This window comes from Mus caroli, chromosome 2 (genome assembly GCF_900094665.2).
Source record: "Mus caroli chromosome 2, CAROLI_EIJ_v1.1, whole genome shotgun sequence".
In the NCBI taxonomy this organism is placed as follows: Eukaryota; Metazoa; Chordata; class Mammalia; order Rodentia; family Muridae; genus Mus; species Mus caroli.
In genome coordinates, this window is record NC_034571.1 from 20,544,766 (window position 1) to 20,565,867 (window position 21,102).

General features: G+C 45.0%; 1 protein-coding gene across 7 annotated transcripts in view; it reads right to left on the bottom strand.

The window, feature by feature from the left end:
- The window catches only part of Cacna1b (calcium voltage-gated channel subunit alpha1 B), a 171,978-nt gene that overhangs the window by 67,523 nt on the left and 83,353 nt on the right, over positions 1–21,102 (bottom strand). For 2 of the 7 annotated variants that reach the window (XM_029474066.1, XM_029474064.1), the window contains exons 17-21: positions 20,653–20,720; positions 18,745–18,851; positions 15,829–15,891; positions 11,733–12,500; positions 10,724–10,941 (exon numbers count right to left, since the gene is read on the bottom strand). In XM_029474066.1, coding sequence (XP_029329926.1) covers positions 10,724–10,941; positions 11,733–12,500; positions 15,829–15,891; positions 18,745–18,851; positions 20,653–20,720 — 1,224 coding nt within the window. The remainder of the gene's footprint in view (positions 1–10,723; positions 10,942–11,732; positions 12,501–15,828; positions 15,892–18,744; positions 18,852–20,652; positions 20,721–21,102) is intronic. The other 5 variants (XM_021155454.2, XM_029474067.1, XM_029474069.1 and 2 more) reach the window with 3 other exon arrangements.

The window sequence follows — 21,102 nt, forward strand, 5'->3', positions numbered from 1 at the left end:
GCTAGCATTGCCTGGGCAACAATCTGGTCTGGACTCCAACAGGAGTCCAGAGATCTGAAGAACCAGGCAGAGACCAGAGAGGATGAGGGTGCATCAGAGGACTGGTGATATGAATCTTGGACCTACCCTAGAATTACTGGGACCTACCCTAGAAGGCAGCTCCCATCCTTAACAAATGAGTTCTAAGCATAGGTCTGATGCCAGAACAACCACAACACTACACTTGGAGACTTAAAAAGACACCTAAATCCTGCTCCTGAAGACAAGGGTCACTCCAATGGGAGAGCCACTGCATGCTGGTGGGGTTTCAAGGGCTGACGTCAAGGCTACGACAGAGGCATATGGCATACTAGAGTTCTAGAACAATCAAGAAGCCGACCCCAAATCCTGACGAAGACGCTAAGTCCCATCGCACCAGGAGAAGACAATACTCCTGAACTAGAAAGCAAACATACTACACCACTAGCAAGTACAAATGGCTAGCCTGGGCTACAGAATCAACCAGCTAGCCGGTGCTCCACAGAACCAAATGGCTAGCCTGTGCTCCACAGATCCAAACAGCTAGCCTGTGCTATAGAATCAAACAGCTAGCCTGTGCTCCACAGAATCAAACTTAACTACCAGGAAAAACAAACAAGCAAAACAACAACAAAAAGAAATCCTTTATTTTATTCTTATCTGAAAGTTATCCAGCATGTATAGCTTCTATAATAAGAAAATGGAAACTTAGGATAAAAACTACTAGTGAAAATCACACACACACACACACAAACACACACACACACACACACACCTGTAAAGCGGTAGAAAGTTAAAACAACTCTCAAACTTGAAATGATGAATATCATCACGGAAGCCAGCTGCCAGTGAGAACAAGTACCCCAAACCTAACAGTCTTGGTGAATACTGGTGGAGACATGAGAGATCCAAAGTGAAACAAATAGCCAAACTAAACAATACCTTTAAATCATTTCAGAAACTGCAGGGAACCCACAGAAGAACAGACAGCTGAAAGTTCTCAGGGGGAAAAGACAGAGTGAACTGCATCAAGAGAAAAAAATAGTGAATAAGGAATGAGTTTTTAAAGGGTTAGAAAGTCACATGGGAGGCAGGCAAAACAGAGCCAACCCATGTATTATCAGAACGTCTAATGCACAAAGTAAAGCAACGTGACAGAACTGGTCAGTAAAGAGGTAATTCCAGAAACTCTTCCTGAAACTCTGTTACCATCTACCAACTGATTTTCAACAAAAGTGTCAAAGTAATTGAATACAAAGGGACAGTCCTTTTTCAACAAATTGTCACAAAGTATTAGAGATCCAGTGAGGGCCAGGGGCCAGGGGCCAGGAGAGATCCTTCATCTATACCCATGCCACATACAGAAATCAACACAAGCTATGACCCTTCTGAAAGGATGAAGTTAAGAGTCTCTTCCCCTCTCCATCCAGGAAAGCGCACCTGTATGGACTTGATCCTTGAGCACCACATCAAGAGAAATGTAAAAAGATTTTGAAGGCTAGGCAGGAAACAGCAGATTGGCTGTGGAACCTTGGAACCACAGAATAGCACAGTGAGAATGCTGTCTTTTATGAGTTTTATTTTATGCCTCATATGCCCAGACTTGGTGTGAAATTCACAAATATCAACTGGCACAGATTTCAAAAAGTCCTCATGAAATGACTAGGAAACACGAGAGCCTAGCAGAACAGATGACTTACAGGCAACAATTGCTACACTACAGCCAAACTCAAAGATAAAAAAAAAAAAAAAACAAAATAGATGGGTAGTCCTATTCCTTTCCAAACAAGCCTAGTCTTAGGCAGGAGCCTGGACCTTTATCTTCACTGCCTATAAAAGGCAGCCCAAAGCTTTCGCTGGAGTACAGTGAGAATCAGCTGAGTGGAAGCAAGGTTTTCATCCTCATCCTGGGGTAATAAGACCCAGAAACCGATGCGATGGCAGTGTTATGAAGCCTCCCTTCCTTGTGGGTCTAAAATGAGTCTAACAGAATTGTACTACCAGCCAGAGAGAGTTAGGTTCACGGCAGTCTCAGGAGAGCAGTGGGGACATGCTGGAGAACTGGTACACCCACTCTAAACCAGCGATAACGAGGAGGTCTCTTCCACTGAGGCCTATGGCAGCCTAGTCAGAATCTATTTTCCCACCCCACCTAGAAGTAACAAGATAGTTGTCCATTCTCCTTCTTGAGTATATCACAGCAGACAAGCCAAAGCAGAAAACTTAAACAAGACTCAGAGTCTCATGATCTAATTCTAAAGTAGCTAGGTTTTTGATAAAAAACAAAACAAAACAAAAAACCAAAAAGCCCAAATATTTATCACACCAAGAACCAGGAAACCAAATTGAACAAGAAAAAACAATCAATGAAAACAGATATTAAACCTATCTGACAAAGACTTTAAAACAGCATTCCAGAAATTCTTAACAGTTGAAAAAAAAAAAAACTTGAAACAAACAAAAAAAAAAGTAGAAAATCTTGGCAAAGATACAGAAGATCTGATGAAGTACGTGATTGAAAAACATAGTAACTAAAATGAAAAACTTAACAGACAGGTGGGTTTAACTGCAGAACAGAAGATACAGGAAAAAATCCCAGAACTAGAAGATAGGAAAACAGAAATTACCCAATCTGATCAACAGAGAAAAAATACACTGAAAAAAAAAAATCAAAGGAGCTCAAGAGTATAGCAAGAGACTATGCATCCATACTGCCAGAGTCTCGGATAAAACTGGAACAAGCAGAAGTAAGGAAGTACTCAAAGACATAAAAGATGAAATAGTCCCAAAGCTTGCAAAGACATTAACCTACGGACTCAAGAAGCTGAGCAAACCCCACACAAGATAAATCTGAAGAAGTCCACATCAAAATACATTGTACTCAAACTTCTGAAATATAAAGACAAAACAAGCCTTGAAAGCAGCGAGAGAAACATCTTACCTACAGGAAGAGAACATTTCGAGTGACAGTGGATTTCTCATCAGAAACCATGGACTCAGAAGAGGCACACGTTTTTTTCAAGTGCTGAAAAAAAAAGAACTGTCAACCCAGAATTCTAGACCCAATAAAAATATCCTTCAGGAATGAAGGGAACATCAAGACACTCTTGGATGAAGGAAACTAAGAGACTCTGTCACCTGCAGACCTATGTCCAAAGAATAGCTACAGAAAGCTTTCCACACAGAGACAATTTATGAAAGGATATAGACTACCAGAAAGGAAGAAAGAATAATAAGTGAAAAATGAGTAAGTATAACACATTTCCTTCTTCTCTTCAGTTTTCTAAGTTATGTTTGATAGCTGAAACAAAAATTCAAACATACTATGTTAAGATTCTAAACCTATACAGAGGAAAAATTAAGAATACCACATTATAAAAGAGAGAGAGGCATATAGAGAGAAATTTTATATTATACTCAAACTGACAAAATGAGTAAACCTGGGTAAGTTATATAATAAAATACCTAAAGCAATTATCATATACAATAGACACTAGAAAGCACTATAGATAAACCAAATCGAACTTTTAAATACATTCAAATAACCTCCAAGAAAGGCAGGGAAAAATAAACCAGAGAAATAAGAAACAGAGAGAACAAACAGAAAACAAAAATTAGAGTAACAAACTTAAGCTCTAATCTTACAAACAACTACATTAAATGTAAGTGCTATAATGCCAAATAAAAAAAACTTTACAGTGGATTAAACCATGACCTAGCCATATGCTGTCTATAAGAAATTCACTTCAAATGTAACTGTACAAATAACCTGAAAATGAAAGGCAAAAAAGATCAATCACACAAATTTTGTGAAAAAAATAGCAAATATGTCAACAAAGACAAGATAGACTTCAAATGAAGGAAAATACCAGGATCAGAGAAAGCCACAGCACGGTGATAGAAAGGCTGGTGCACCAAAAGGACGAACCATAAATGTGTTTGTATCTAACAGCAACTCACAAATGCGGAAGGAACAACTTACAGTATGAAAGAAAAGGTAAATTAGATCCAAAGTTATATTTAGAGCAGTGAGTATCCTTTTCTCAACAGCTGACAGATCCAGACACAAAATATCACCAACATAGAAAGGCCAACCAACAGGATGGAACTGGCCCTTACACTACATCCCTCCCAGCAACAGTGGAACATGTGTTCTTTTCCAACACCAAAAGACATCTATCATGACTCACATCCTGGGCAATGGGAGCAAAATCTAAAAAACTAAGTGATAATAATACAGAATGTAGTTATTGACCACAAAGTAATAAAAGCAGGAGTTGACAACAGAAAGACAAAAAAAGTCTACAAACACTTGGACACCATGAAAACCTATGGCAGAAACAGAGGCAATGCAAAGAGAGAAACTTGTAGCACTAAATGTTTGTATTAGAATAGCAGGTGACTAGACAGATGGCTCAGGGTTTTAGAGCCTTATTGTTCTTACAGAGGACCCAAGTTCTGTTCTCAGCACCCACATGGTAGCTACAATCATCTGTGACTTCAGTTTCAGGGGATCTAATGCTCTGTTCTGACCTCTAAAGGTACCAGGCATGTACACAGTGTGCATACGTACACACAGGCAAAAGCTTTCATTGACATAAACAAAGGTTTTAAAGAAAAGCAGAAAAATAGAACCAATAATATATATATATATAATATATATATGTACACACAATGATTTTTATATATACACATATACATATACATTCCTACCACCAGAAAATTAGAAAAGAAGAACAAAACAATGGAAAGTAAAGATCAAATTAAATTTAAATTATATACAATTATTTAAATTTTAATAATTTGATTTAAATAATTTTAATTATTTAATTAAATTTTAAATTATTTAAGTTAAAATAGGGTCAAAAAGGTGTTTTAGTGGGCCAAGGTACTTGCTGCTTAAGTCTAATGATCTTAATTAATTCTTAGAACCCACATAAAGGTAAAAAGAACCACAGAATTATTCTCTTAACTCTGTATGCATGTGTACACACAGACACAAATTTTAAAATAAAAATCATGAAAACAAAAAAAAAATCATCAATAAAACAATCCAAACTTTTCAAAAATCAATAAAATTAACAAATGTGGCAAGGCTGAGAAAAAGGAGAGATGAAAATACATACCAATCTAAGGAATGATTGGGAGCCTGAAGATAAAATAAGGGTAACAGGGACTAACTATGGCCAATGATGTACATGTAGACCTGGCAACTTCAATGAAATGTAAAAGCCCTCAACAGTGGAAAGTCATTCAACGTGAAACTGATAACATAACTCCATGACTACCCACTTCACGGCCCTCAGACAAGGAATGCTTGTTTGGCACTTTCTATCAAATACTGAAAGGGCAGTTAGTACCCAGTTCAGCATAATTTACTCTGGAAAGAGGTCCATTGGATCCAAAGCATCTTATGGCTCCATTATTGCTTTGATACCCAAGCCAGACATGAGCACATGATGAAAACTATAACCAGAACTGAGTGTGCTAACACAGCTCTGCATGTAATTCTAGCACTAGAAGGCTGAGGCAGGAGAATTGTGAGCCTGAGGGTCTATAGCATTGAATATCACAACCAGGACATGGAAACGATGAAATAAACGTGAAAGAATTAAATTCTTCATTTGGAATTCCTTTGTATAGAATTTGGAAGGAATCTACGAATACAAGTTTGAGGTAAAATATGTCAAAATTATGTAAATTAAGAAGTTAGAAAAGGAACGATAAAAATAAATATAATAATTAATAATATAAATATAAAACAAAAAGAGAAAAATAAAGATAAAATGAGAAATTATTTTTACAATAAACATGGTATAAATGTCAAATAAACTAAGCTACTGATTTTCATTTTATAAAGATTACAAAGTGTATAAAGCACCAACTAATCTAATCAAGAAAAGGGAGAAATCACAAAAACGCTAGGAGTCCTAAAAATAACAACAACAAAAAAAGGAAACACAAAACCCCAAAAATCACTTGAAACCAGGTGCTGGCACACCACAGCACTCTGGAGGCAGAGGCAGGTGTTGGAGACAGCCTGGTCTATAGAGTGAGTTCCAGGACAGCCATGGCTACACAGAGAAACCCTGGAGAGGGGGTTGAGGGTTCAATTTAAGCCAATACTCTGTGTAAGTTTATGTAAGTTCAAAAAAACCTAGATTAAATCTATTGCTTGGTGGGTACACAAGCATGTGCACACATTCATATGTGTGCACATGTGTCAAGGCATGTATGTGGAGACTATTGGTCAACATGAAGTATCTATCTTCCTTTATCAATCCCCACCTTTCTGGGGAGAGACAGGGTCTCTTACTGAAGCTGGAATTCACTGGTTAGCTAACCTGCCTGGCCAGCAAGACCCAGGATCATCTCCCCAGTTCTGAGACTACAGGCTCAGTGCTCTACCTGCCTTCTCACATGGCTGTTTGGAATTTAAACAGAGGTCTCATACTTGTGGGACAAACTCTATCAAATTATCCATCTCTCTAGTGTTTCTAAATGGGTGATTTTTAACAGGAAAATGTAATTTACCAAGCTTCATCTCGAGACAATATCTAAATGGACCAATACACAAAAGGCTACCATTACATAAATCCCATAAGATAATTTTATAAAATTTTACCAAATACTTAAAGACTGTGCCACAGCACCAAGCAATTCCAGGTCTTTTTATGAACTGATAAGTACATTCCACAGACTATGTCCGCATTTGAGCAAAATCCCACAGTTCACAATCTCTTCTTTTATTATGCCTAACACTCCAGAAAAATATGTCACTATAATGTTGTTAGCTTTCCTGCCAGAGGTTCACATAGAAGAGTATACCCAGTCAGAACATAATAGGTTTTTAACAGAATAATGTAGCGAAGAACTCACAGGCAGGTGTCCAAATTCCACTGGCAGATTATTAGAATCATGTATCAGTGTTTTTGAGAGGTGACTTAAATTTCAAGAAGAGAAGTATCCAAAGCAATGCCTCATGAGCAGCTATTTCATCCAGTAACCAGCAACACTTCTGTCCTAACGCGACAAGTTTGTGACTTCTCTGTGTTGAATTGCTTTTTCATCGTATTTTATGAAACTGTGGGGTTAAGGTAGCATGTAATTTTTTTTTTTACTGTTTTAAATAAGAAAGGCAATGGATTTCTTGCCTAATATATGTAAAGCCCTCGATTTGATACCCAGTACCAGGAAGATAAACTATAATTTGTAAAAAGTACTGGCCGTAATTAGAACAGGAGTAGAATACTGAGGCTGGGTATGATGTAACTACACGGCATTAACTGCCTAACCTCACAATGCTTAAACAGAAGAAAATAAAGCCACAATACACACCTCACTTTAAAGTACCAAGCCAAAACTGTACTTAAAGACTGCTCAATATACTCTAACAACACATTTCAAAATAAGTATAACTGCCTTATTCATGTGACTTTCAAATTTGGTGAGAGAGGAGGTTATTCCTCTAGAACCTTGAGGTGGCCCCACAGTGGCCTTTCCTGCCTAGAGGACCCCGCAAGGCACCTCCAGACAAGTTTTTGTCACTCCTGGGTACTATAATACTCATGTTGGCCTTGGTGGTAAAAGCTCTAAAAAAAAGTAGTCCCTGATATTTGTGGGTCATTATCCCTGTGTGGAGAGGCTACTGGGGAAACAAGATTAGCCATCCTGGAGAGGTGCCAGGCCACTGTGGCTCTGTGCTGGTACGCCTCATCTCTGCCCCCAACACGCTGGCCTCATCTGTACTCCTTCATCCAAGACGCTGCTGTTGCTTCTGACTGCACACCAGCTAGCCCAGTGGTTCTCAACTTTTCTAACGCTATAAACTTATAATACAGTTCCACACATTGTGGTGACCCCCCCTCCCAAACCATAAAATTATTTAGTTGCTTCATAACTGTGATTTTGCTATTGTTAGAAATTGTAATATAAATATCTAACCTCTAAGAGGGTCACAACCCACAGGTTGAGAACCACTGAGCTAGGCATATACTGCCACTTAGGCAATTTCTCCAGCTACCTTTGATGGCATCTCCAAGACTTACAGTTACTTGACCTCTGACCTCTGGAAATAGACTGTGTTCACCAAGTCTCCCAATGAAGAATTCACTGACCATCTTATGAAAACCCACACAAAAGTCTCCATTTAGAGGACCCAGGCTCCAGCGGTAGCTTCCACATAGGACATTTATACCAGAAAAATAAAATGAACTAAATCTGCTAACAAATAATGATTAATTGAGTTACAGTCTAACATTGTATACAGAGTTTCAGACCTGAAATTCATTGCTATAAATTTCCGCATCTAAAAGAAAATATGACCTCCATGGAGTCTTGAAAACTTAACAAAATTTAACACTTTTGACAAGCAATAAATAAATAAATAAATTTACTAAAATAGGAATTAACGTATATTATAAATCTAAGTTTTATACATAGGTCTTAAGCCAGAATCTTTACTTTAGTATTGGCAAAACAAGGCAAGGGTACCAAACAGCCTGGCTGTTACCCACCAATGCAGTCAGACAGATTAAGACACCCAAAACTTAGAAGAGAGATACACCCACTATTCATAGAAGTTTTGATAATGTGCTCGGGAAAACAAACAGAATCGACATTAAAACCAATGTCTCAGGATTCAGAAAAACAGGGTAAGTAATGAATATTAAAAAAAAAAAAACTTTAAAAACTCAGTAGCTAGATTTCTTCTTCTGGGAGAAGCTGTAACAAACATCAGATTAACCCCCAAATCAACAATCTAGAACGCCAGACAGAGCACATGTCTGGTAATGAACACCTCTGATTTGGGCACTCAGAGGGCAGAGGTCACCATCAGAGCTACACAGTGAGACCTTGTCTTAGGAAGAAAGAAAGGACAAAACATACCAGGCATTCAGAAACTGAAACTCCAAGCCAGAACCTAGGAGAAATACAACATACATTTGAAAAAAAAAAAAACGACGTCTGTGAAAAACACAAAGCGGGGATGGAGAAATGGTTAAGCAGTTAAGAGTACTTCCTGCTCTTGCAGGGCCTGGGTTCAGAAACCAGCACCCCCATGGCAGCCTAGGACCATCTGTAACACCAGCCCTATCTGTTCTGATTCCTCCAGTAGCAGACACACACATGATGCAAAAGTATACATAAAAGGAAAACACTTACACACATAGATAAAAATTAAAAGTAACACATATGTACACACACATATATATAAGATATATATACATGTATATAGAGAAAGTTAATGACTATTGCACAAATCAATTAAAAATAGGCAAAAGACGTGAATAAGAACCTCACCAAAGGTGCATAAATGTCAAGTATACATAAGAAATACTCAAAATCCTATTTCATTAGGAAGTTGCAAGTTTAAACAAACTCTACCATACATCTCATTAGAGCAACTGAAGCCCACACCACTGGGAACAGCAAAGTCAGTAAAAGATGTACAGCCATAAGCATTCACTCATTGCTAAAGAAAGCAGTCCAGCCACACTGAAGACACAGTGCAGTGTCCTACGAAACACAGCTTCACAGCTAAGCTTACATATGCGCTCATAGAAGTACATCAATATAAACCCCAAACATGCCCGTCTGTTCATAACTATCAAAACTGGAACTAACTTGAATATCCTCCAATAGGTAGATGGATAAAGTTCCAGCCAGTGGACATTTAATGCACTAAGAAATGAACTGCCAAGCCATAAAATTCTATAATGATAAAGTTTGTGTTGTTTCTTAAAGCCAACTTGAAAATCTATGTACTCTGATAAAAGGTCTGTGACCACCTGCATGGATAAGCCAAGGGTAAACAAAGTCCCAACAGGGTCCCTGGGCTCAGTCTCAGGCTACTCTAAAGAGAAATGAGGGAGGAGGCTGGGAAGACAGACTCACTTGGGCACAGGGCAAGTGAAACAAGAATGGCCAAGATCAAGTTTCCCCAGAGGAACCACTCACCAGAAACCAGTGACTAAGCAGCTAGAAGTCAGCACCCTGTACTGCTTACAAAGTGTGTGAGTGACTGCACATGATTGTGCACAACCTAGATATGTCACATGGCCTGTGTCAGAGCTCAGTGCTTCCCTGGCCTTCTGCGGGTCCTGCCTCTCGCCCTGGAAGGCTTCGAGGTGTGCTTTCCATTCTAACCTCATCCTTGTGAGGACCACATCTGTCACTTACTACATGGCAGATTCACTGAGCTTTTACTGTTTGCTCCTTCCCAGTTGCACACACACACACTGTAGCATACAGGGGAAGAAAAAAACAAGTCAGACAAAGATGGTGGTAGAAGTGGGGGAGGCAAGGCTCCAGGAGTGTGTGAGCCGGTAGATGACAGTTCTGCCCTGCCTTCCCACTCTGGCACCAGTCCTTACCACCACTTGTCAAGCAACAAAAGATGAACCTTGCGGTCCTTCTGGCTACTCTGGCCACCTTCCTCTGTGTTCTTCGCACTCTGACACTGAGCCTGACACCAGATAGCAACATGAAAGCATTTTTAGGAAGAGGGACAAAGGTATTTAACATTGATCTGCCTCTGGAGCAAAGGAAAGCCAGGAGATATCAAAGGGCTGATACTGACAGCAAAGAACTTTCTCTCCTACTGGGAGAAATTCAGAGAAGCAAGCTGGATCCCCAAACATTAACACTGAGCACCAAGGACTGAGGTGGCTGGGCCTGCCACTGGTTACAGGGAGATACTCACTGGGAACTACAGGGGTCTCCCCAGGAGGGCCTGTCAGTGTCACTGGGACATGCACAGTGGTGCTGGGATCTGAGGGCTGACTGCCCATCCGGGTGACATTACGCTGGTTGTCTGCATCCTCTGGTTGCTCGTCCACTTTCTGGAGACAGGTGCTGGGCAGCATGTGCAGAGGGCCCACACCTGTAACTGCAATGGTCTCCAGGTCACAGTGAGGTTCCCTGAAACCAGAATGCTCATTAGTCTGATGCAGTATGTGAAACCTAGCTCCTTAGGGCTATCCCTTTCCATAAGGCAATTAGATCCTGGGCTACACGCTTTCCTGGTGTTCTGATTGGTTTCTGTCTCCCTGCACACTTACCCTGCCAAACTGGCTAAAAGGAAGGTACTGAGCTGACCCATCTGCGTTTACTGTTGGTATTAGAGTCTATGTGTGGATCAACTGAAGCAATCCAAAGCAGGCCATTTCCCTTGGACACCCTGCCAGGATCCCGGAAGGCAAGGCCCAACAGACTTCTAAACACAGAGACAGTGCTCAGCCAGACTGATCCCTAACAATGACCTCCAGCTGTGCCTGACTCAGGAGCCATAGAGATAGGTCACCACCAGAGCCATAGAGATAGGTCACTGGTGACCTCTGATTTCCAGGATTCTTCAAGAGTGACAACCAAAATCGGGCCAGCACCCTCTGTTTCTTTTTGGTAAACTTGTTTCTCTTTTCCCAGCATCCTCCCTTTCAGTACAATACTTTTCTTCTCCTGGGTTCACTGGTCTTCCCCAGTCAATGTGTTCATAATATCTCCAGTCTCCCTAAATCCCTCCCTGGGTGTCACTGAGCACACAAGGAAGTTTACCAAGGGAAGAATTGGGAGTGTGTGTGTAGACTGGGTGGGAGTTGTGACAACAGGAGCAGTCTAGCAGTCACCTGTACCTTTCCCTATTTGCATAAGGGCTCCTAACACCCCCACCACCCCTCCACACACCCGACTCCCCACTGGGACATCTTACATACTTTGGCTGGTGATTTCGGGTTTCCTTATCCCCTTCCACCACGTTGCTCTCCTTCTCTGCAGCCTCCCTCTCTGGGGGCTGCAGTGTGGGTGGCACCTTATGCCTTGCACGGTGCCTGCGTGTGGGCTCCTCGTTGTTCTCTGCCTCACGTGGACCCGTGCGTGGGCCTCGGTGTCTTGCTCGTCGCTCACCCTTGGGTACAAGCACCGGCGCAGTGCCCTCCTTGCTTGAGTCCTGTGCATGCCGGTGGGCACGGTGGCGCCGAGGCTCCCGTTCAGTAGCCTCCTCCGGGGAGCCGCGCCGGTGGTGCCGCCTACTTCGCTCACAGCGCACTTGCGTGTCAGCCCCTGGAGCCTCCTTGCTGTGACTTCGACGAGGACGCGCACGTTCCTCCCGGACCCCGGTCTCGGTGCTTTCTGTCCTGTCCTGTTCGCCTCCAGCAGGTGCTGTGGCTGTGGTCTTGTCCCTATCACGATGCCGGTGGTGCCGGCGTGGTAGGTCCGCGCTTTCTGTGGCCTCCGTGCCTTCAGGCTTTGACTTGCTCCCAACGGGTCCCCGCAAGCCATCTCGACCAGGCTCCACCACTAGAGGTCGGTCCATGTGTGTCTTCATGTCTGGCCTCACATGGCGCGTGCTGGCATAACGCAGGCGCTCCTCAGGGTCCATCTCACTGTACAATGCCTCACAGCTGGCACGCAGATTCTGGAGCCTTAGCTGACTGGCCCGCTGCTCCCATACTGAGCGCGCCTTGGCCGAGTTCTGCTGCCTGCTGCAGGGAGACTGTCATGAGTGTCACGGACATTTATCTCTGCCTCACAGGGAAGCCGTAGATGAACACAAGCGATGGAGGGATATGGGGACAGGGAAGGAGAGGTGACTAGAACCTTAAAGACCCCAACAGTGTTGCAAATTAGGGGAAGAATACCCAGAGGTGGGGTATAGTTCAGCTTCTCCTGTCAGTGTCCTGGACAGGCCAGCTGACAGGAGTAACAGTATGGTGATGGGCCCTAGCTGCCACGCAAGTAGGAGGACAATGGCCCAAAGTCTGAAGGGTACAAGGCTATGGGGATGCCAGGTACCAGTGTGAGTGAGTAAACAGAATTTCAAGGTAGATGGGCAGCTAGCCAGAGGGAAGGAAAGACCATCTTACAAATGGAGAAGAACCGAAGGAGGCACCCTTGCAGCCTCCCTTGGGAGCTGGCCCAGGAGGGGCCACACAAACATACATTTCCCTAGAGACACTTACCAAGGGAGCAAGCCCTGTCATGGGCAAACAGAACCTCTGCTGCATTTTGAAGCATTCAGGCAGCCCTTAGTAAGGAGCCGCTATTTTGCTCAACCAACTACCAGGAGCCCAAGCCTAGAATGCCCTCTTCTCTCTTGGTTCTGTGGGGATACTTTCCTCCAGAGAAGAGAATCAGACACACTCCTGAAATCCTCCAGCACCAGGTACGGTAGGCAGCAGCCTAGCTCAGTCCTCACTGAACAAGGAAGAGCCTTGTCTTCATTCAAACATCACTGGCCCAGACATCTGTTCCCCACATCTAAAACAGGGAGCCTTTTTATTCTGGGTTCTTTACTGAAGAAAACCACACACACAAAAAAAGGTGGCCTCGGCTCCACCTCTGCCAAGTAGAAACCACATCTGAGACTAGAGCCTCATCTTCAAGTCTCTGGAGGCTTCTGGATGACCTTGGCAGGAGTGTGGTACCACTGACAACAGCCATGGCACCAAGTCTCGGGTTCATGCCCACCTCACACATCCTTTATAACCACCTCAAGGACAAGTTCTTCTCCTGTGCCCACCTCACAGGGGTGGACACTGAGCCTAGAAAGAGGATAAGACCTATTTGGAGATCATGGCTAGTCACTGGTGGAATTAGGCTCATATACATACAGGGCAGAAGGGCCTGAGGAGCACTCAAGCTCTCAGTTAGACTCCATCTGCCTTACAATGCAGGTACAAACTATGCCTGAGAGAACAACCCAGTCACTGGAACCCAGCTATTGGAAGCAGAAGGAGAGCAAATCTTAGCCCACCAGGTGCTGGTGAGGAGCCAGTACCTGGCAAGTCTGAAAGCGTCCAGGCCTCCCTCCCTAGGCTCTCAGATGAGGCTGACAGGGCAGCAGCAAGAAGCATCTGCTAGTTCAGGACCTCAGCTGCTATTTGTCCTCACTGAGACATCAAAACCATGCCATCTTACTCCAAAAAGGCCCTGTAATGCCCACAGGGCTTCCTTGCCCCTGGTAGAGCTCATCTTTGTACAACACCGAAAGGGAAGAGATGGAAGAGGGCCTGAAGGTAAGCACCCTTCTTCAGGAATCCTGGGACGGCTGATGTCCGCTCACTACCTTGGGCCTCTCAGTCAGTCCCATACACCAAGATGGGCCTGGACTTGAGTCCTCTGATCAGCAGAGAGGTAGCTGGCTCAAGTGAGCCTTTTGGGTAGGGCCAGCATCACAGTTGGGTAAGACGGGCAATGAAGGTAATGGGCTCGTGCAAAGGCCTGAAGCTCCAGCTCTGTGGTATAGGCAGGAGTGGGCTCACTCAGTCCTAGTGTGACTCTCTCTCCAGTACTATCTCGGATACAGAAAGAAGCCAGGCTGTCCATGGGAATGAAGGGCATTACTAGGCCTCAAAACATAAAACAGAATACCAAATCACTGGGCCAGGGCCACTGCTACCCACTCACCTCCTCAGGATGCTACAGTCCCCAGCACACTGCTCGGGGACCTACTATCACCAGACTGGTTTTAGTGACCCACAAACCCATAGAGACCAGTGGGCTCCTTTCAGTCTCTAAAGCTTTTTCCCCCTACCTCTGCCTATTATAGCTAGCACAGACAGCTAGCTCTATTCCTCTCTACCAACTTTACAAGCAATTCAAGATCCACTCTTGAAAGACAAACTGCCCACTGTCGATATTGCGATACGGCTGGCATCACTACTCAGGCAGAATCTACATTTAACAGGGCTCTCTAAAGAGCCAGTGGGGAAGAGCGACTCTCATGATCTCCTGCTCCCAGATTATAGATGCTATACTGTCATATCTGGAAGGAGAGAGGCTCTCAGCTGAGGCTCTGTGGACAAATCAAGGCTCAGAAAGGAATTTTAGACTGTGAGGTCTCTGGGCAGACCTGGCTGCTATAGGAAGAATGAGGAATCTCCAGTATGTACCACAGATGCCTCACTCCTGCCATATGGACCACTGAGGACCCAACAAGCTTTCTCACCCCGTCAAAGATCAGGGTCCAACACCCAGCAGTATCTCACCCTTGTGAGAAGACTGAGATTGCCCCATGCTATTGTCAAAAAGGCACACAAAGCAGGCACAAGGCATGGAGGGCCCAACTACAAACATTCCTTCTCCAGCATGAGGATCCACTGGCAGAAGACACCTCCCCTAGGAGCTTGGGTGGGGACCGTCACTTACAGGTGCTGGCCCTATCCTTGAAGGAGCACACTCCCCAGGAAGAGCTACTCAGGTCAAGTAGCCAGGCTAGTGTCACCCCAAGGAGGTTAGCTTGTTCTGCTACTCACCTTACTTCCCTTCCCTGTGAGCACCCAGTCCCACTTCTGCTTCTAGACCCTCAGTTCCCATCCTGGAGTTTTTTCCCCCTAGCCTACTACAAGTTCTACAGAAGCTTTGTTTGTGCTAAAACAAAGGCTGCCTCTGAGTAACTGACACATTCTCCCCAATTTAAGGAGGGATTAGAGGGAGCTGAGGAATGGTCCCAAGAGCCTTCTCTGCCATCCGTGCATAGGGCTTCATGAGAACTACAGAAGACATTAATCCACAGAGCTCTACCCTATCCAAGAAATAGATATACAAGTCACTGGAGTGACAGCACACAGACAAACAACAAACAAAAGGACAGAGACCAGACGGGAGAGGAGGATCAAGCTCAGAAAGCTCTGAGCCTGTGCATAGGACTTGGAGATAGCAGGGAACATGACCACCATTCCTACAGAAAGTTGGGCTGGAGCTGTCCATGAAGCAAATGACTTTGGGGGAAAGCAGTCAGGAGTGGAGGGAAGGTGTGTGCACATAGTTATCATGGAGCCACAGATGGAGAATCATAGCAGAACCACTCACGGTGAGTTTACGCTGGAGACAGATGAGCTGCGAGATACAGTACCTCGAGTTTGCTTTACAAAACTGCACATGCAAGAAACAAAACATAAACAGGAGTGAGAAAACCAGAGAGAATGTTCTGAGACATGAGTGACACGTGGCACCACATCAGTGAAGGTGCGGGCTACAGTGCACATCTGGCAGAAGGCTAGAGATGCATCTGCCAGACAGGCACTGGCCAAGACCAGTGCTAAAGAGAAGCTGAGAACCAATTCCATATGTGCAGAAAAGTGAGGCTAAAGGGAACCAGCAAACCCTACATGGCTGGAAGACAAGACACAGTTCTCTCAGAGATCATCCATCACCACAGCTTCGCCCACATTGCCCTAAGGGGGAGTGGTCTGGGAAGAGTTAATAGCCACCCCATGGCAGTTACAACAACAGTATCCTACCCCCAAAGTCCTGGGCAGACTGACCTGAAGCTGCTGGCCTTGGATGAGCGCATGGCAAATACAGGAGAAAGAGTATCTTCCTCTGTGGGGCTACCCAGGTCCTGCCACCTACTCCACCTGCCTTCCTTGTAAGGACTTGATCTCTGCCCCCAGACCCTCAGTTCCCAGACTTAAGTCCCATGGCTTCCAAGTCACAATGACCCCTCCAGGAAAGAATCAGGCTATGTCACCAAGTCACCTTCCATGTAGCTATTGCAGCCATTTCCAAGTGATGTATAGAAGTTTTTCCAAAAATAATAGAGAAAACAACAATCTCTTTACAGTCCGTTCCTTCCACACTGGCTTCACAGGGATGGTTGGGTAGGTCCCCAGTGCCCCTTTCTAAAGGCCAAGGTATTTGTACATTGTCAACTGAAAACCATTCACCTTCGCACAGCCCCAGTGTGAGCAGGTATGTCAGTACATCACAATGCTGCAGAGAGAGTGGCTACAAGTGTGAGTGTGAACCTAAGACTTGTGAGTGTGAGATTATGAGTGTGTGAATTTGTGAATGTATGTAAGGACATGTGAGGTTGTGACTGGGAGAGTATTTAAGACTTGAGCGAGATTCAGTGTGTGTATGCTAGGAAACTGGGTAAGAATGAAGTACCACAGCAGAAAGAAGCAGGAAGATACCCCACAGACACTGTCCTACTCCTCCAGGAACATGAGGAGCCATACAGGACTGCACCCCATTCCAGAAATCCTGGAATCCCGTCATGCTACCCAGAATGCAGAAAGCCTCAATAACCATGCATGCTAAATGTCCTTCTGCAGTCACACAACACCCCAAGAGATTTCTCCCTGTGCTGATACAAGACACAGCTGTGAGGGAAACTGCCAAGTCAAGAGATTTTTGACAGCCTCATTCTCTCCAGTCTGGCAGCAAACCACAAGAGAGAACTCACACAGCTCCTAAGCCCTCAGAGGTCTTAACATGACTGGCAGCAGCAGCTCTCTCACTCATCAGGCACCATGCTCATGGGAAAGGGCTCACCCAGTGTGGCCAACTCCCCAGAATCTCTACTCACACTGAGTGACTAATTTAATACTATTGTGCTCTCCCATTCTCGGGGACACAGCATATCTGCAACAGTGCCTCCAAGCAGGGCAGCGAGGGAAGAAAGGCCTGGGCAGTTTCTTCTGGGCAATGGAAGGACCCTACACTCTGTTCCCTAGGCATCAGTCAGAAAGGAGAGCCTTTGGGAATAGAAGCCCCGAAGGCAGCAGGAGCTGCTCACAGCTAGAAACTACAGAGAAGGCAAGTGTTAAAAAGAGCATCACTTCATACCACATACCTACATGAAGCTGGGAGTCGATCATGCCAAATGCTTACCTGCCATCCTCTCTGCAACAGACTACCACCATCTCATAGAGCTCAGATAAAGGAAATCAGCCTACCAAGTCTTATCAACTCAGGATAAATTATTGAATTAAACTGCCCAACTAATCAACAACTGAACTGGCCAGACAGTGAAACAACAGAATAGGCTTGTAGGCTGAGCTCCACGAGCCACCTAAACAACAGATGCCATACCCTAAGCCTGCCTGGCTCCCGGCATTGGTCCCTGGGGGATGAAGCCATTCTGACTGACAATTTCCAGGCCAAATGCTCTCTGCTCAACTTAGAGACCAATCCTTGAAAATACTGTCTGGTGACGAACAGAAGGAACAGAACTATTTTTGATACACACACACACACACCTCAATCACTACATCAGCATCAACGACCAACCAATTCCAACACATAATTCATCAGTGTGGGCATAAGTCACCACAAGATGCTGAATCAAAGCCACGTGCCCAGCCTATGAAGAGAGTGGCAAGAGAGAGTGTGCAGCCTCAATGCCGGCAGGGTATAACTTCTCCCAAGATTCGCCTATGGCCAGGCCATGTGCCCAACTTTCCTGACTCCTAAACACTAACTTTCCCCAAAGCCCCTAACCCTCTATTAACTTCACTGTACCCAAGACCTGGGAGAATGACCGGGAGACTGGATCTTTCCGCAGAGTACATTTGCCCTTTCTCATCACAGATGCCTCCCTGCCAAGCACCTGCAGAGACGTTTTTGGAAGTGGCTGGGCTGCCACTAGAACCTTTTGTCTGTCTCACAAAGTACATTTCTGGAAAATTATGTGTAAAATCTACATGCTGACTCCTTGTTTTCCTGACACCTGCCAGGGCTTTGCAAAGATAGGCCCACTAGCGCCACCCAGACACCATCCAGTGACTCAGAAGCCCAGCTAGCCCCACCCAACATGAAGGCCACACACTCACACTCTCCCACGTTCCGGCTGGAAACGTCATAAAGTATGCTCAGCCGAGCCCTTTGCTCAGGCTCTTTGCAACATGATTCAAATCAGCAGCCCTGGCTAGGGCAGGGATTCTGAGGACACGGGCTCTACTGCTGCCCAAACCACCCATATTCCATTCCTAGGAGCCTTACGCAGCGATGGAGATATTGGCAGCAGACATGGGGCTGACTTCAGCTACTTCTTTGGCCTTCTGAAGAGCAAGTTTCTGATTGGCAGCTTCTTCCATCTCCTCTTCATCCTGTTTGAACAACAAAACTGACAATCTTCTCAAGTCAAAACCCGACTGGCCGCTCTGAGGTTATCAGTTCTTCTTCCTAATGCCTCTGTGCCTCTTCTGCACTCCATTCTCTGGAGCAAACATCGAGGTCCTGGGTGGACAGAGTGCACTGTGACCCAGGGTGAGTTCTCTTAGTACCCGTCAAGGCTTCCCTTCCTGAGTCTGTGGCTAGAAGTGTCAGTATCTGGGATTCCTGTATTAGTGTTGTCTAGCTTGTGCCACCTCCAGCATGTTCACAAGCTGATGGCCCCGTGTCTGTGCTAGAAGCCACACCCCATCCTGATCATCCCCAGGCCAGTGCAAAGCCACTACCAGAATATCTTTTTTGTACCTACCTCAGGCTCACCACAGCAAATCTGTCCCTTTCCCACTTCCCTGTCCTTCTGGGAGCTCTTGAACCACCTTAACAAAACTGATCTACCCCACAAAGCTGGAAGATACCAAGCTCTTCCCTGTCCCCATCAGGACCATATGCCACCTTTGAGATTCTTTGCCAGAACCAATCAGATCCCATGGAGAGACATCAGGACTCGAGTGCACTTCTGCACAGGAACTAATATTGTTAGTATGCCAAATTCCCATGGTCCCGGAAACACTACCACCAAGGATAGCTCTGGAAATACATGGGCTCCTCCAGCCGGTACAGCCCAGCCAGGAATCTGGCCATAGCCAGATAGCAATATTTAGCACTGGCTAGACTGATGACAATAATAAGCCAGCTAGTGGCACTCCAAAGTCCTCAGGAGCCAGAGATCAGAGCCCAGGACCTCAGGCACAACTACATGCAGAAAGGGAAAACACGAAGTAGAAGCCAAAGGAGGCTCATGACCACTACACTGCATAAGCTCTGCTCTCTTCAAAACACCTGATCCAGTGTTCCTCAGTGCCAAGGTGAGGAAAACATTGGCCTGCTAAGATCAGACTTGGGAGATGTGCACAGGTGCTAACTTGAGCATCAGAGAACACAGAGCACCTCTCACAGAGACATGGTACACGCACGCACATAAGGCATCTGTAATGCACTTGGTAGCAGCCTCCATGCTGGAGCCAGAACTTGAATCAAAATGAGAGCCTAAGGCTGACAGCAGGTGGCCTCACCATCTAGCAGGTAGCTGGACACAGAACTGAGGGCTCCTGGAGATGGGGTTCTGTCTTCTACAGGGAAACCAGAGAGAGATACATGTATAATCACATTCCCCACTGGGTTTGGATATAAGGAATGAATATTGAATGGTCCCTGCTGGGTACTTCCTAGAGAAGGAGCTGTCCTGCTGTGACATAGATGTTCACAGACAGAATCACCACAGCCAAGCTGGGCAGGGCACTCCAGGCGGCCTCTCGCTGCCCTTTCACTTATACATCTTGTCTGGGAACACTTCTCTCCCTCATCACACACAGACATTGGGGGCCTGCACTCCTGTGACACAGGTAGTCCTGTCCAGCCTGTACCTCCTGTGCTCTCACACTCTAGTCTGCCATTTATTCTTCCTTCCAAAGCCACATCTTCTCTGGGAGCCTGTGCACACATGTACCTACCTTTATGACCATATTCCTCCTTGCTTCTATGGCAATTCTCTGTATCCAGAACCCAAATTAATATATCTTTGTTCATGACTTTGGAAAGATTACCCTGGAGAAAACTCACATGGAACCTGACCCAGGAGCTGACCTTCCTTGTGATTCTGTAACTTCATCCAGAGTAACATGGACGGAGTCCCAAACTTTCTAGTGCCTTCTTGGCTGCAGGTGGTGTTTTACATACCTTGGTCAATTCCTGGGCATTGGCAAGGTTGTCCACAGCAATGGCCAGAAAAACATTCAGCAGGGTGTCTGGTTGCCTCTAGCTAAGGAAGGGAGCCCTCTGCCCCACAAACTGTCTCATATCACCCAACCATGGGAGCCCATAAAAGACAGAAACTTCCATCTACCAAGTGTCCAGCCTCTGTCCCCTAAAACCATCAGCCCATCCTGGGCCCAGGTGTACCCAGATGTACAAGGCCCCGTCCCTCATGGCCTTGGTTCTCACCAGCTGTATTGGCCCTCTACAGCTTCACATGGCCCAACCTTCTGTAGTAGACACAGAGAGAGAGAGAGAGAGAGAGAGACACAGACACAGACACAGACACAGACACAGACACAGACACAGACACAGACACAGACACAGACACAGACACATACACAGACACAGACACAGACACAGACACAGACACAG